General features: G+C 36.9%; 1 protein-coding gene across 2 annotated transcripts in view; it reads left to right on the top strand.

Annotated features, from left to right (window-relative positions):
- The first annotated feature begins 3,424 nt into the window (after positions 1–3,424).
- The window catches only part of asic1c (acid-sensing (proton-gated) ion channel 1c), an 87,737-nt gene continuing 74,943 nt past the window's right edge, over positions 3,425–16,218 (top strand). For both annotated transcript variants that reach the window (XM_017426021.3, XM_017426020.3), the window contains exon 1: positions 3,425–4,870. In XM_017426021.3, coding sequence (XP_017281510.1) covers positions 4,316–4,870 — 555 coding nt within the window. In that variant the 5' untranslated portion in view covers positions 3,425–4,315. The remainder of the gene's footprint in view (positions 4,871–16,218) is intronic.

The raw sequence follows: 16,218 nt of genomic DNA, 5'->3' as shown, positions 1-16,218 counted from the left end.
TTTGGGGATTCAGATTCTGCAGTAGACACACTGTAAGTAAAAAGAGATACAAGATAATAGAGATCTAATAAAAGAGTATGTATTAAGACAAGTTCAGCATATTCTAAACTAAACTGAGCATTGTTTTAGTTCAGGCAGACAAAGATGTCAGTCTAAGTTGATATCTTAGTACTGCAGCTGATCTCGTCACCTGCTCACATCAGGTCTGTACCTAAAGCTGCTTCTGTATGTATACTTGGCACGTCTTCCACTGAGGTTTAAGCTGCTTTTTCTGCATTCCCACTTCACCCCCTCAACTTCTCCTTTTCATACAATGTCTTTTATTATTGATACCTGCTGCGTTCGGTACTGGGAGGGTTGTTGCTGCTCTCCCTGCCTCAGGCGTCTCCTTCATGCTTGTGGAAAAGCACAGAGGAGGTCGCAGAACAGAAACATACTCCCAGATACAATATGCCGCAGATGGTTGTTTAAACCCATTTTTGATTGAAGTGGTTCTGATCCTTAAATTGTCATTAAAACCAATAATGGAATTTCAGCTTCAAACCCCGCAGGCAGTAGTTCTGCCACTCACTCTTTATGAGGTCAGACTCATTTTGTCGGTAAATGCAGTAAGAATTTCCACGGAACAAACGTGTTCTGTCTTGAATTTGGGTTTTATGTTCTAGGTGAGCTTCATATGGTGGTCGGTCACAGTATGGCGTGATATCAGAAACTTCAGGTTGCAGCTGCAGAGGAAGGCTGACTCAGAGTTGAACTAAATGTCTGGTTTGAGCTAAATAGTAGTTCAGAACTTGTCTCCCTCTTCTGGTGGAAAGAAGGATTACAGAAATATTGTTGATTTTTTAAATTATATATATATATATATATATATATATATATATATATATATATATATATATATATATATATATGAACATACTGTCTATTTATTTATTTGTTAGTTTGTTTATTTATTCATAGATCTAACTTAGTATAAAACTCTACCAAATGTCCTGATAGTGAGAAATGTATGAGATGCAGAAAAAATCAGTAAGAATTCTTCTTTCTTTATTTTTATTCGAAACGCATTTATTTCAATTACAGGTTGAATTCAGTGTATTTACATAGCACAAATTCACAAAAAAGGTAATCTCGATGTGCTACACAATAAACAGTTCCGGTCCAAATACATGCCTTTATGATGCAGTTACAGTTCAGTCCCACTCAGGTTTAAATGCATTTAAAACTGCTCAATTGGATCTAATTGTAAGATAATTCAGTATAATCAGATTCAGTAAACTATTAAATGCTAATTAAAAAAAAAGTATTTTTGAGATAGCCAGTAGATTTTATTGAATCTTTAATTTAGCCCCTGGTATTGAGCATATACGTTTGGAAAACGTGACACAGTTTTTGCCTGACTCTGCTTTCATGATATTACTGACTGAGGTATGAGTAGGCATTTGAGACAAAGCAGATAAATTAGACTGAGACGTCTTTTTGTTACACAGTTTTCTAAAGTTTTGTGAATTGACAACACTTGCTTTGATCACCGCTGTCAAGTATTATATCATTGCAATGCATATATTTGTCATTTCTATGCATTTTAATCTTTTTGTTTGTGATATTTTTAGTTAAATTACCTATTAGCTCATGGTTTATACAAAATGACTAGTGGAACATCTGCAATAACGCACAACATGACTTGTTGTGGTATTTATAGGTTGTCATATGTTAAATTATTACATCTGCCTCAACTTACTAGCATTATCAAAAATCATATTTCTGATGCAAAACAGCCTTAGAATTTATCTCTGACAAGTCAGTGAATATTTTAGCACACATTTGGTCAGATTACAGTCATGTCCCAGCAAATTGTCTAAACCAAGACTTTGGAAATGAGTTTGGTTGGTTGTTTGCTCACCATGTATTGGTAATATTCTTCTTAAAGAAACACTAAACCAAGTTGGTCACATGTTTTTCAAATCAGACCTTCTAATGTAACCCTCCCACAGCTGGTATGCACATGTACATGTCTTTGGTTTTACTCTAGTAGAGTACAAGAACCAATCAATCATATCCATGCTTGATTTTTGTTCCAGGCAGTCAAGTATCTCCTTGGTAATCTTTTTTAGCTTCACTGAGTTCATCAGCATTATAAACTCACACTGTTGATATATAAAGACTTATTGCAACTCAGTGAAAGTGCTATGTGCTAAACAGACAGTGCAACATCCATCAGTGAGTTCTTTAGATCATCATTTATCATCAGTCATGACTGTGAATACAAAGCAGGGCAGCAGAATTAGTCACATTTTTAAAAGAGGAGGAGAACATTGCAGCAGAAGTGAAACACAAACCAGTGACAAATTCAGATTTCTTTAAGCAGATCAATGACAGTTTGGCAGGGTGTCATGTTGTTACTAAAGCGACATAATCCCATTTAAATATTTGTGTTTTACGTAAAAAAAATGCATTGTTTTGGATTTCTTATACCTTGATCACTATTCTGGTAAATTTTCTTTAAGATTCAGCAAACCTGGTTTGTGTTGGGTGAAATCAAAACCACAAGTTTGAACAGGTTTATCTGAAACAGGTTTTAAATTGCAAGTTGTGTCAATGTATCACTACTATTACTTTTCCCAGTTTGCAGATGAATGTGTGTGTGTGTGTGTTTATATGAACTCCCTGCCTTTGGGGGTTACTATGGTCTACACGCTTGGTTACAAGGGCAGAATATTGATTAGCTCTTTAAAGGCTGTGGTCATATCCTCGGCAGTCCACCTATTGTTAGGTTGAAAAGTAACCCCTGGGAAGCCAATGAATAATAATCTTGTTTGGTCCATGGAGAAATTAAAAGCTTTTTTAGAGGGGTGTGGTGAACTTTTAACCCCAATAAAATAACCAAGTCCGTTACTGCCCAAGCTTCTCATGTACTCACACACCATATCTCAAAAGAGTTGTTGTGGCTATAGTATATAATGCCTTTGTAAATACATTTAAAACTTAAAATCAGACATATTTTCAACTAAAATCAGTTGATCAGTCAATAAATTCTTTAACAAAGTGGTCAAGCAACTACAATATTATATTGAATATTTTTATTATTGCAAAAATGTTAAAACCTGGATATTCTTGTCACGCCATTTAGCTTACATAATAAACATTTTATCATTATGTTAGTGCAATAAACAGGCAACCTGTGGCATTGTTCAAGAGCACGCCTGTTAACAACAGCGGGGCTGGGAATAACAAAAGAGTGAACGTGTTGTCCAGATTGAGAGACTTCCTCTTTGAGGACAGACTCACAAGCAAAGCAGCCATTCAGCAGTGGGATGGATCCTGACTACTAAGGAGGAAGAGGGAGAGAGAGGGAGACTGAAACAGACAGGAGAGAGAACAAGAAATGGGGGGGAGTGGTGGGAGAGAGATAGGAGGCGAGAAAGAGAGGCTCCACACGGCAGAATATAAATCTGTATGTTAACAGGACTAAAGCTCGGGGTTCTGAGTCGGCTTTAGTGTTGATGCTGCCGGGGGTGATCATACAGCATGAAGAGGGGGGTCTTCTCTGTTAACTGAGGATCTCTGCAAATAGGGAAGTGGAACCCGCGGAATCAGTGAACGCCGGTTGTCAAGCACAGTGGTGGGCTGGTCGGAGGTCTCTGACCCCCTCATTTTCATTTCTTGGAGGAGAAGAAAAGAGCTAAAGAGACACAAGAGAAAAGGAAATGTGACAGCGAGGGACCAGTGAGCCGCTTCTCTCTTTATTACCTTCATTCAAAAAACCATTGCATCCCATTATCAAAGCGATGTAGAGGCATTCTCTCCGATTGGAGGAGGAAGGGTCCCATTGACTGCTGAGGCTTAGCACCTCTCTAAAAACGCTAGCCCTTTTCATCACACCCCCCTCACATCACCCATATTCTTCTGTCTGCTGTCTTTCTCTGTTCTCTCTTCTCCAGTCCCTTGTATCCTTGTTTCTTTTCACACGACTCAGGAATCAGGCATTGCGTTTTAGTTGAAGTGGGTGTTTCTGTTATTGTGCTTGGTGCCTCTGCAAAGGACAGCTGAGCAGGGAGTTTGAGAGACAGCTTTGGAGATAATAAAACAGCAGACAGAGGAAAAGGGGAAACCTGGGGCTCCAGGAACAGCTGACAGACAATGGCATGTGCACTGTGATGAAAAGAAAACTATTCACTGAGAACATTACCACTTCTGAGAGGAAAAAAGAGGCAGTGTGCCAAACATCTCTGCTGGTTTGATTCTGCTGTTCTTGTTGCTAAGCAAAGCCTATAACCTGAAGTTCTTTGGGAGTACTGATCATCACTCCACAGCCATGAAAGGAAGCTCAGAGGAAAGCATCGAAAGTGTCAAGCCCTCCAATCTGCAAGCTTTTGCCAACATATCCACCCTACATGGCATTAGTCACATATTTGCCTATGGGCACATGACATTCCGACGATTTCTTTGGACAATTTCATTTCTGGGTTCGCTAGCCTTACTACTGTTGGTCACCATGGATCGAGTGTCTTATTATCTTGAGTATCCTCATGTCACCAAGCTGGACGAAGTGGCTGCAACAAACCTCACCTTCCCAGCAGTCACCTTCTGTAACCTTAATGAGTTCCGCTTCTCCAAAATCACCAAAAATGATCTCTATCACGTCGGAGAACTCCTAGCCCTCCTCAATGATAACCATCAAATAGCCAACCCACACTTGGCCGAGCCTGAGGTCTTGGCTGCCCTAAAAGACAAAGCAAACTTTCAGAAGTTCAAGCCAGCACTTTTCAACATGACAGATTTCTATAACCGAACAGGTCATGACATCAGTGACATGCTACTGCAGTGCACCTTTCGAGGAGAGGACTGCAACGCGCTAAATTTCTCCACAGTAAGTCACCAAGCTGTAATTTAACACAGTATGTCTGTTTTATTTCCTGTCACATCTGACATTCTGTCACATTGTTTTATGTGCTGATAAGCTCAGACTTGGTTTCCATTTGAATTGTGCAGTATATTTTAAACAGATGCTCGACTTTAGTGTATTTGCTGCTCTAAGACAGACCAGTGGAAATGCTGTAGTCATTATGTGATCCTTAAATTTTGTGAATGCATTGGAAAACTTTGTCTGTGCTGCTTTGTATTTTTTGACTGTGGGAAGGAAAGGTGATGCAAAAAGCTTGACGTAAATCTAAAGTTCTTAGTTAAAATGCTGCTGTAACCTCAACAGTGAGCTCTGAAGACAGTTTGGTTTCCTGGAAAACATATCAATGCGATTTGACAAAACATTTTCTTTTCTGTATTACACTGAGGTCAGAGATAGTTTAAGCATCAAGGTTGAAGCATCATTAATGTTCACATCAGATTTTTTTCTTTTACAGAGTTGAGGTCCACTCAATCTGTTTTTTTCTCCCCTAGAGTTGGGTTATGCACATATTCATTTGGATTTCGGTGCTGCTCTGAGTTGGAAACAATGTATTATGAATTTATTTTTCTTTCCCATATTATTGTAGAAATTGTTTAGAAAAGGTGCTATGTGTCTGAGTTGTCGCAAAGCATTTAAACTATGTTCTGCTAGATCTTGTGTGGTCGTCATGCATTACTCTTCTTTCACTGTAAAGTATGAATGGAGTCCACTAAGCCCAGAGACACAATATTAAAATAATCTGCCAAATGTTGAACAGGATCCCACCAAGTTATCAAAACAAGCCTGACCAAATATTGAATTATTATAAGATCCTCTGAGTGCTTTGGATTGCAGTGTGTGCTCTGCTTGTTCCAGCCCATCCACTGGATTCTTCATCAGATTGGGATCAGTTGACTTTGCAGGCCAGGTTAATGGAGAGGCTCTTTGTCTTGTTTCTTGGCACTGTCCTTATGTGGGTTTGGAGTTGCTGCAGGTTGCATGTTCATGGTAGATGATGTAGTGTTCATTAAGCGGGGCTGTCACCACAGAAGGTTTGTGCTTGATCTGCAACTATGTTTGGGTGGGAGGAACAAAGTGTCAGAGTGATACCTACTGAAATGTCAAGACCAAAGGCTTCCTAGCACATTTCATCTTAACGAGATGATCAATGTTTATTTCACCTGTCGGTCAACAATGTGACTGATCAATATGTGTTATTAGTAAATTTGTTTCATTAAAAATATACAGCAATAGTTTATAAGACATTTATGATTGAGGATTTAAAAAAAACTGTCATGATATGAACTTGGCTATGTATTCATTAACTCAAATGCACCTTGAGACACGCTCATATGATGAAATGAGTTAAAATTCATTGACTAAGTTTAAGTTTGAGTGGTTTGAAATATTGTAACCTCAAGGATCTTAAAGTAAAGCGGCTGTGTTCTTTAAGTGCAGCTGTAAGAATGCCACTTACGCAGATATTGTGACCATAACTCTTTCTGTTATGTTTCCCCGCGGTTTATCCGAAACTTTTATGTATTGCAGTTCAGCTGTAAATATTTGTAATACATCACAGTATTTTTTTTATTTTGCTGTTATCTGATGCTGTAATAGAACACTAAGTTTCATCTGGCTGTTTAGTTACTATCAGTCTAATTTGTTTGGGTGACAAAAAGCAGCCTTATAACATTCCTTGGCTTAGTTTGATTTGTCCATTTATCTAAAAATTAATGTTTTTCATTGGTCATTAAGTAAAAAAGTAAGTAGTTATTTTTAAATAAGTTTATTCTACACTCACAGATGCGATTCCTTTTCTAAGTTGTGTCTTTAATCAGCCATGAAGAAATCTTGTGAGAAAACTATTTTATAAGTGACTGTCTCTCCAATCTGCAGAGTTGATCAGCAGTCCTCTCTGCTGTAAAAGGAGAAACTAATTTGATAGTACTTTTCAGTTTTATGTCTTTCTAACTTGTGTCACAAATATTGCGAATTGGGAATACCTTCATTTACATGTTTGTTTCCAAGCAGCGCTCAGGAGTGTCTTGATAAACAAAAATTATTCATGGGAAGCTAATTGCTGTTGTACTGCTTGACAGAAAAAGCATCAAATGAGCTTGTTAGAATTTTTACTTTTTTTTTTTTTTTTTTCCAGTGAATTTCATTTTTCTGCTTGTCAACTCACTGTTCAATAAATGTGGTGGTCCAGAAACCTGAACTCCCTTCTCGCTAGGGATGAATAGCATCAAAATCGAAGAGTCTTTTTGATTCCCATTAGTCACTCTGGCAAGTTGTTTTGGAAGGCACGCTTAAAGCAGTGTAAAGCCACATGCACTATACACTCTCAGTAGGCAGAAATGTGTTTGTCAGAACTCGGATAAGAACCAGTTTGAAATAATTGTTTCACAGAGTTTGGTGCTGTGTCTGATAATAATCTCCAGAAACTAACTACAAATGTTTGCTGCTTTCTCTGTTGGAGCTTAACTGAGTTCATAACCTCCTTCAGTGGAGAAATTTCAGCCTTTTTACTGTTTATTAAAAAATATTTGGATGAGAACAAAATCATGATATCTTGATAATTTAGCACATATCATTATTATCAAGATTACATCTTGTGGTATTCTCATGTTGTTTTCCTTTGTAAACAGTCATCATACACCGGAAGTTTACTGAAAATATTCAGTTATTCAAATTGTACCCACAGACATGTTGAGAGAAGGATTTACATTGCAAAGGGTTGTGGGAGTGATGAGCTTTGACCTTGAATAAAAGATGGAAGAATCCATTAAGTGCTGGTTATGATGCAGTTTGGAAACAAAGCACTCAAAAATGTTTTGCATCATAATGGATGGGAGGCCAAGGGAAGACTGCCACTTTGTATTTCAAATGCTATTAAGCACTTTTCCCTCTTTATGATTGCAGTCAGGCATATTTTATCAGTTTCGTGAAAATAATGTTATTCCTTTCTGTTTTTAACACGAGTTGCAATTTAACTTGAACTTTCTAAAACATGATATGTGCAATTTAGGCTCCAGAAGGGTTAATGTCTGTCTAAAATGCATTTAAGACAAATAACAATCCCACTATTCCAGACACTGATATAAAGGTGGTGTTTGTATCTGTCAGTAATTCTGATAGTCAACGCGCTTAGAGTGAAGAGCAGAACCAGACTTTTTGTGTTTGGTGTGGCACTTTTTCTGTATACAACCCAGTGCAAGACAATCTGTCTCTATGGAGGGTTCATCTGAAAATGTGCATCCTTGTCCCCATTTGTAACTTGGATTGAATGCTCTGTCTGTGATGGCTAGTCAAATTGAATTGATTTTGACCACAGATAAAAGCCTGCCAATTGTCCATTAACTTGAGGCTGCATTGTCCTCCCCAGCTGCTATTTGAATGACAGAGTTTTCAAAATGTTGTTCACCGTGAGAGAATGAATCCTCCGAATTTTAATCTAACAAAGAAAGTAGCACATAAAGATTTGAACCGTGCAGTAAGACGTGCTTATTTGGTTGTTTCTTGTCAGAATTGTTGTAAAGGTCAACAAAGAAAATACTTACAGCATTTGTGTGACGTTCTTGCATGTTTATTTATAAATCTGTTCCACCAAAACACATCCTCCTCTCGACACCAATTTAAAAAGGCAACGGTGCGTTATCTTGAGCCTGGAGCTACTAAGACAATTGCGATTGGTTTAAAGCAGTATAAACAAATCGATATCTTCCCATCCCTGAAAATGTCACACTTTTTTGGCAGCCCTGACAGTGTGGAAACAAGTCAACTGCAGCACCAGTCGAATGTTTAGACACACCACTGTTTGCAAAGTTTTCACTTGAATGGACTGTTCTTTTGTTTAGAACAACTTTAAAAAAATAATTTGGAAATGTGATCAAATTATAAAAAAGAATAAAATCTTGCACTTAGGTCAGTACATACTTTTCTTCAGGCTATTTTGTCTACAAACGACTTTTTTCAGTTTATTCACTTTAAATGAAGATATTCTCAAATCTTGTTCTTTATGCTTAAACAATTAAAGTTCCACAAAAATACATATAACACGCACTTATGTAAACTTTGAGAAACATTGAGAGAAAAGTCATTGTTCTTTAATTATGATATGTTTTCATCATATCAACAATTTGTATGTAGGAAAATGACCTTTATCTACTGAGATTTACTGCCTTGCCAGGACTCTTAAAGACCTTCATCTAACACTATGTAAATGGCACCTGACTCGATGACAGACTATAGGTCATGATCAAGAAGTTGATTATCATAATCTGATGGCATGAATGTATTTCTCTGTTCTTAAGTCTTGACAGGCCATGACAAGCTATTCTTGGCTATATATCTGCTCATTCTTACAGAGACTGTAAAATCAGTATTCATCATCACATTTTCGCAGGAGCTCAGTTTTTAAGATGAGAGTCATCTTTCATCTTTATGTCCAGATGACAGCAGGGTGCCAAGGGAATAAAGCATGGTTATATAGTTGAGTCTGATACAATGCGACTTGTGGATCTTTACATGGATGGATAATGTTTTTCAAGCAGAGGTTTTAACAGTTCGAAGCTCATTTTTTTTCCACTAAAATGACTGTTACCTGAGCCGGATGGGTGATGTTCCAAGTAATAGTAGTGTTGGAGATCACAGATACTGCATGCCAGCTTTGGGTTGTACGTTGGCTGTTGGAATCAAATACAAAATTTAACCACAACACTTTAAACCAAATTGTCTCCTATTGCTGGGATAAAATACCTGCTCACACCTGCTTACTTAATTTGAACACTGTTCTATAACTGTATAGAGTAAATGCTTGGTTTTGTTTTTAGGAACATAACAATTTACACTGAACACCAAAAAAACTAGTGTGAAACACCACAAAGCCTAGTGTCATTAAAAGGCTGTAGGATCTAGGTCTTGATGCAGATTGCCACCAGTGTATTATTATTAAATAATCTGTTTTTTGTGACAACCTCTAAAAATTTAATCAAAATCTGTTCATTCGTTTTGAAGTAATCTTGCTAACAGACGGACGGATGGACAAACACTCCTGAAAACATAACCTCCCTGGTGGAGGTCTGTTTCTCTGTTTGAATGTTAAGCATGCCAAGAATTTTTATCACAAACAAAAATACCATCATGATGTTCCACCAGAATAAAATCACTGCTTTTTGCTTTTTTTAAGTTTCCTTCTCATGGAGGGAGGCAACACTTTTGTTCCGTAAGTTTAAAGATGATGGTAGAGTCAGAGAGACACCCACCGGTGTTCAAGTGGACTGAGTTCTCGGAATACAGTACATGAAGACAAATGTAAATAAATGACAGGAGTGGAGAAGCTCAAATGTCACTCAAAGTTTTATATACAACGAGCAAGTAACAACACTTCACAAAGCTGTTTTTCAACAAGTAAAATTTCCAGAGCTAAAATATCTGACTCTTCCAGCAGTCACTGTGCAGTCCTGTTTGTGTTAAGTGGGTATGTGGGCTGAGTCGTGAAACAAAGCTAACCTTAGACTTCAGCTGCGTGAAACGAGTCGTCTTTAAAAGTGCATCATTAAGCCAACTGGATCTCTGTACTGTGCTGCTGCCTGCTCTGCAACAGCAGCTGATACAGTATGCAAACATGGTGAAGGCAAGTGACACTGTCAGGAGAGGAAAAAGAGAACGTAATGTTTCATGAGTTTTTGAAGAGCGAGTGAGCTTTGAGATATTGGCAGAGAGAAACAAACAGACACATTCTCCAGAAATTCAGAAACAGAGAGCGATTGGGTAAAAGAGTGGAACCTGAGCATATCTAAATCCAAGATGACTATAAATCAAATATCTTCTTGTCCCCATTATGAGATAGGTTTGATGGACATCTGCAAAAGAATGTCTGTCAATGTGTAGCACTGTTCCCTCAAATTACATGCAGTCATGTTAAGAGTTACCGGCCAAACATCAATCATAAATAATTTATCAAACTTGGCCCGTCACTGAAGAGTTATGTTGGCAGCAAATAGATATATTTTGTCCACCAAGTTACCCATCAGTTTATGTTAGGATAGATTTATAGGAATGTTGTCTAAGTTTACAGGATTTACAGGCAACAGTGTGCATGCACAGCTTCCTGAAAATAAAGTTTATGCAGACAGAGCAGCTACTCTGTGTGGTTTAAGAAAAGCTGAGTCACCACTAGGACAAGATTTAGAGCTTCAGTTCATAAAATGTCCTCTTTTTATAATAATCATTTCAAAACTCCTGTCCCTGGAGTTGTAGGATTTATATTCAAAACTCCATCTATTCCATAAGTTTCTTTACCATACAGAAGGAAGAAATAGTTGTGCTAAAAGAAGACTATATCTGCGCTGCTGAACGTCACAGAGAAAACGTAGCTTCTCTTTTCAGTGGCTTTATTTACAGTTGCAAACCAGATCTAAAAATAAATATATGAAGCATCAAAAAAAAAAAACATGGACTGCAAAAGAAGAAAAACATCATTATATTTGCGGCAGCTACTTAAAAGAAATGGTCAGCTTTTGTAATATGATTGAATCACAGCCAGTTTCAAACTAGTGGATGTATAAGAACATGAATATGCAAGTATATGAAGCACAACACAGAGAGATTTACTATTTACCTCCTTAAAAATAATCACAGTAATTGTTCTTTATCTTGAGGAGCTACATTGAAGCATGTCATTTTATTTTTTGTGTAGTGTAAGGTGCTAGCTCACTGCTGATGTGGGTCCTTAATTCTTTGTTTAGCCTTCAAGGCAGTGCCACCTTCAGGCACCCTTCTGCCCTGAGGAGGAGCACTATTATTAAATTCACAAGTTTAAGCTTCAAAGGCATCTGAAGCTTACATTTGGACATGCACAACTTCAAAAATGACTCAGGCTGTGCATCAACCCACCAACACACCATTACATCACTGACTGCAGGTGAATTACAGCAATCCATTGATGTCTGTGACCCTCACTTGAACCCTACAAGGAAAGTAATACACCACACTTACAGCAGCAGAGAACTAAAGAAAACACAAATATAAATTGTTAATACTTGTATGATTTGATTTGTCATATTTGCTAAATAACTTAGTAATCGGTGCTTAACGAGCTGGACATTTATAAATTTTGTGGAGCATCCTTTCCCATCTTATTCAGATATTTATAAAATGAGCTGCATCATGTAAAGGTGAAGTTTCTAGAATTAGCTGTAGTAAAAGGAGTAACTTGTAACTCATTCAATAAGAGTGATTTACTCACACTTCAGTTTTATATTTTAGTTATACCTAAGCTTATTAAAAAAAACCTTGTCAGACACTGAAGCAACATTGAACTGGTATATTACCAGATTTGATTGGTAAATGGATAGACAGCTCTGTTTGTATCGGTGCGTACTCTGCCTCTCATTCTATCAGCCAAGATTATTGGATAACAAAGATTTTGGGATCATTGCTGTACATAACAAAGAAAATGTTGAAATTGGCTTAAATTTTCTCTCCTTTCTTTAATAAAACTATAAGTGGTCGTTTAAAACTGAATGCAAATCATCTGAAAGCAGATCAGTATCACAGACAAAAAATAAACACTATGTTGAGCTACACCCTAGCTCTGATGAAATATCATGAAAAAGTGATCAATAACATTTTGAGTAATCTAGCCAACAGATTCAAAAACAAACCCTACTTACTACACAACCTCATGGGCAAATGGAATGAAGTTGTCTGTGCGTCATTACCTCCATCGATAATGATTCCTTAACCATGGCCAGTTATCGACTTTACCTTTATTCTGACTAAATGACTTATTTCAAATGGTTTTAAATTAATGATAAAGATCATGCTGTCAGATCACCTATTTGAAACTGGAAGCTAAAGGTTCCATTAAACTAAAACATGATTAAGAGCATATGACTCATTCAGTGAGCTTCAGTCTACTGATGTTTTGAATTTTTGATCCTTGTGGACTAAGGTAAAGCAATATCCTTTAAGAAAGTGTTTTTTAGAACTACATGTTATTATTTGAGAAAGAATAGTCATTTCTACTACAAACAAAGGATAATCTATTTTGATGTATGCTTACGCAGTTCCACAGAAGCAGAAGTTAACAGGGGACAATGTTGCATTTTCAAAACAAGAACTTCTGTGTGTTTGGTGTTGCATGGACACAATGAACGGTCTGCACCTTGTCTTTGCATGAGTGCTTTTTCCATTAATGCGTACCAACACAATGAGGCAGGACAAATGAATATGTCTCTGCGTAAATTGATTCTGCCTCCTACATGTTCAGAATGTTCATTAATTCCCACCAAGTTTTGCCCAAAGGTTGAAAACAGGCAGTGCCTTTAGTCTGTAACATTTGAGCTCATCAAACCACTAATCACAGAGACAGAAATGTTATAGAAATCATTCCAGCTGTCATTACCTTGATTGTGACCTGTGTTGCACAAATATAAAAAGGGGTCCTGTTTCTTTACCTACTTGCATTCATGGCTGTTGTGGTTTATCTTCTCTAAGACTGGACTACTAAATATCAGGTCTTCTCAACTTAAATTGACCTGAGAGTGACATTGTTTCAGTTTGTTATTGGAGGGTAATTGTAATTGCATTTTAAATGAATTTATTTGTGCATCAGTAAAATTTGGACTGTTGCATATTTTACTGTTTTAATTAAAACATTTAAAGTTGTTTTACTCCTGGGTTCCTGCTTTGATATGAGATAGCTTGATGTTGTCGCTTTTAACGAAAGTAATCTTTGAAATATTGCTCTTTGCTTTTAAGCCTTTAGCTCCACCTTTTGTTCAATAAAAGCTTTTAGTTTTGCTATTTATTGCACTCTGTCAGGATTTGTCTTTTTCATTTGTCCTTTTTACAACTGTGGCCAATAGGTTTATGTTTTACAATGCTCTTTTTTAAGATTATTGCTAAATCTAATATAATAATTCCCTTTTAGGAAGATTTTACATGGGTGGCCCTATTATGTAGAATACTCTTATCCCTACAGTCCATGCATTGCATATTGCACCACAATTCGTTTTTGATTATTTAAGCTACAATATTGAGTAATACATGTTAGGTCAGTAGCCCTATAACACCACAGTATTTGCAGAAATCCAATCTTACCGTGCCATGGACAGAAATAGATACACCATCACAAATAGGCTCTGCAGTGAGTTTATTTCAATACACTGTTCCAGACTGTGCTCTGGGAACATGATGCGTTTACAGAAACAAAACTGTTAGATAATGTGAAAGCTTGCTGTCAACGGCCAGACAGAAGGTCTCACCTCTGCTGTGGGAATAACGTATTACTCCAGCATTCCTTAGCTTTCTATCCTGGTGTGTAGCCATCTGTACTGACATCTGAACTTCTGTGCTGCACATTCATCCAATTTTAAGTGTATGCTGGATCATTATATAATCAGTATAACTCCATATATTCAATAATACGGGAAGGCCAGTTTCTGAAACAGTGGTTCCTCATCCCTGGTTTACTAACTAAAAGCTGGGCTGTGAAGCATTACTGAGCAGCATTTTGTGTCATAATTATATGGAACACAACACAGTCCAGGTAGCTGTTCCTTTCCTCTCTGGGATTTTGGGAACAGTCAGTAGAAGGGACCATAAATGATATTTTCATTTATTAGCTGAGACTTTGGAAAGGACTGCAGGACAGTCCTTCTACATATAAGGTTGTATTGGAACTTGTTATAAGTGTTGGACTCATTTACTGTTTCACAGCTGAACCATCTCTCAATAAATTATGACCACTTCTGAACCCAATCAAATATAAAGTCACTCTATCTACACCTACTTCTTAGCTTTAAATAAAGATTACTTCAAGCATCCTATAGTTAATCAACAATTGTTCAAGAATTTCGTCTTTAACATTTAAGAACATAGTTAAAAATGTGTTTTACAAAATGTAAAACATACTCAAAATGCTTATTTTGTCACTTCAGCAATTCAGATTTTTATTTGAAAAAGGCATTAAAACAACAAAAAAATGTTTGTTTTGAAATGGACATTAGTGGTAAGCCTCAAAAACTATTAATAATTAAATCTATATTCATTAAAAAATCTGATTTTGTTCATATTAAGATAAAGTTAATGAACAAATACTTTCATAGGTATAATTAATAGAAAACCACAAACAATTCAGAAGTGTTTCCTCTTCACTGTCTCTTGCAACCATTGCCATCATCAGACTTGTACTAACCCACTTACATAGAAGAAACCTAAATATTTAAAGCAGTTTTTATTGGATCTCATAATGATAACCTGTCTTTTTTAAACTTTAAATAATTCACCACTATATACTTAAATAGATGAAACGTTAATGTGTTGTCTTATAAGAAATGCTTTTCTCTTTTCAGCATTGACTTAAATGCATTTGAGTCTTTTTACTACCTTGGGCCAGTCAGTTGCCATAGCAGTCGTCTGAGGCATGCTCCTTACGAATTTCATTACTCCACATTCAACACAATAATCAGACTCATTTAACCAGCTTTGCAGGTGCCGCAATGCTCCTTTTTTCTACAACATGGCTCAGAATGCAGATCAACCTCAGCATCCTTTATGCATTTTTTTCCCTGTCCTTTAAACCTAGCTCTGATTTTGACAATCAGTGGAAGACCAATCAGAAACGCTGAGGATACTTGGTCAGAGACTTTTTTTTGAAGTCTGAAAGATTATGCATGTTCTTTATAGAGAGTCTACTCTTAGCTGTGTTGAGTTTACGTCTAATCTGTACAAACTGTGATTGTCTGATTGTGTTTGATCAAAAACAGATGTGACAGGTGTTAATTCTTTATTTCAAACTCCAAATTCAAGTCACAACTCATGTAAATATGGCTTCAGGTATTGAATTCTTAGATCTTTTACGTATTATTATTGAGAACACTAACAATAAAGTGCTTTAGTTTGATTGCAATAGTTTAGTAGGTTGTGTGCTAAGGAATATTTTTATCCTTACTGTACCTTTCCCTCAGCTTTATTATGGTGGTGGAACTGAGGGCATAAAATAATGGTTTTACTTTAGACAAATTGTCACAGGAAACGCACAACCCAGTGTGTGTTTGCTCGTTTTGTTGTGCTGAGGTGTTGAACTGTTTTAGCATGAACACTGAAATGCCAAGCATGTATTTAGGGTCACACCCTTCAGAAGTGCTAAATCGAGTGTTGTCATGGATATCCAAATCTGACTCAGAGGGAAGTCAAAAGTGGGCATTGTGTTGTTGCAGAGAAAAGCCAGAAAAGCACCACAGGTGTTGTGCATGTGCTCTCTGAGTAAAGAGAAATAGTTGAGCTAGCTAGCTAAATGAGACAATGTCTGCATGAACACAATG

This window comes from Kryptolebias marmoratus, linkage group LG20, assembly GCF_001649575.2.
Source record: "Kryptolebias marmoratus isolate JLee-2015 linkage group LG20, ASM164957v2, whole genome shotgun sequence".
NCBI lineage: Eukaryota > Metazoa > Chordata > Actinopteri > Cyprinodontiformes > Rivulidae > Kryptolebias > Kryptolebias marmoratus.
Note: the sequence above shows the minus strand (reverse complement) of the source record. Positions and strands in the feature narration are given on the sequence as shown.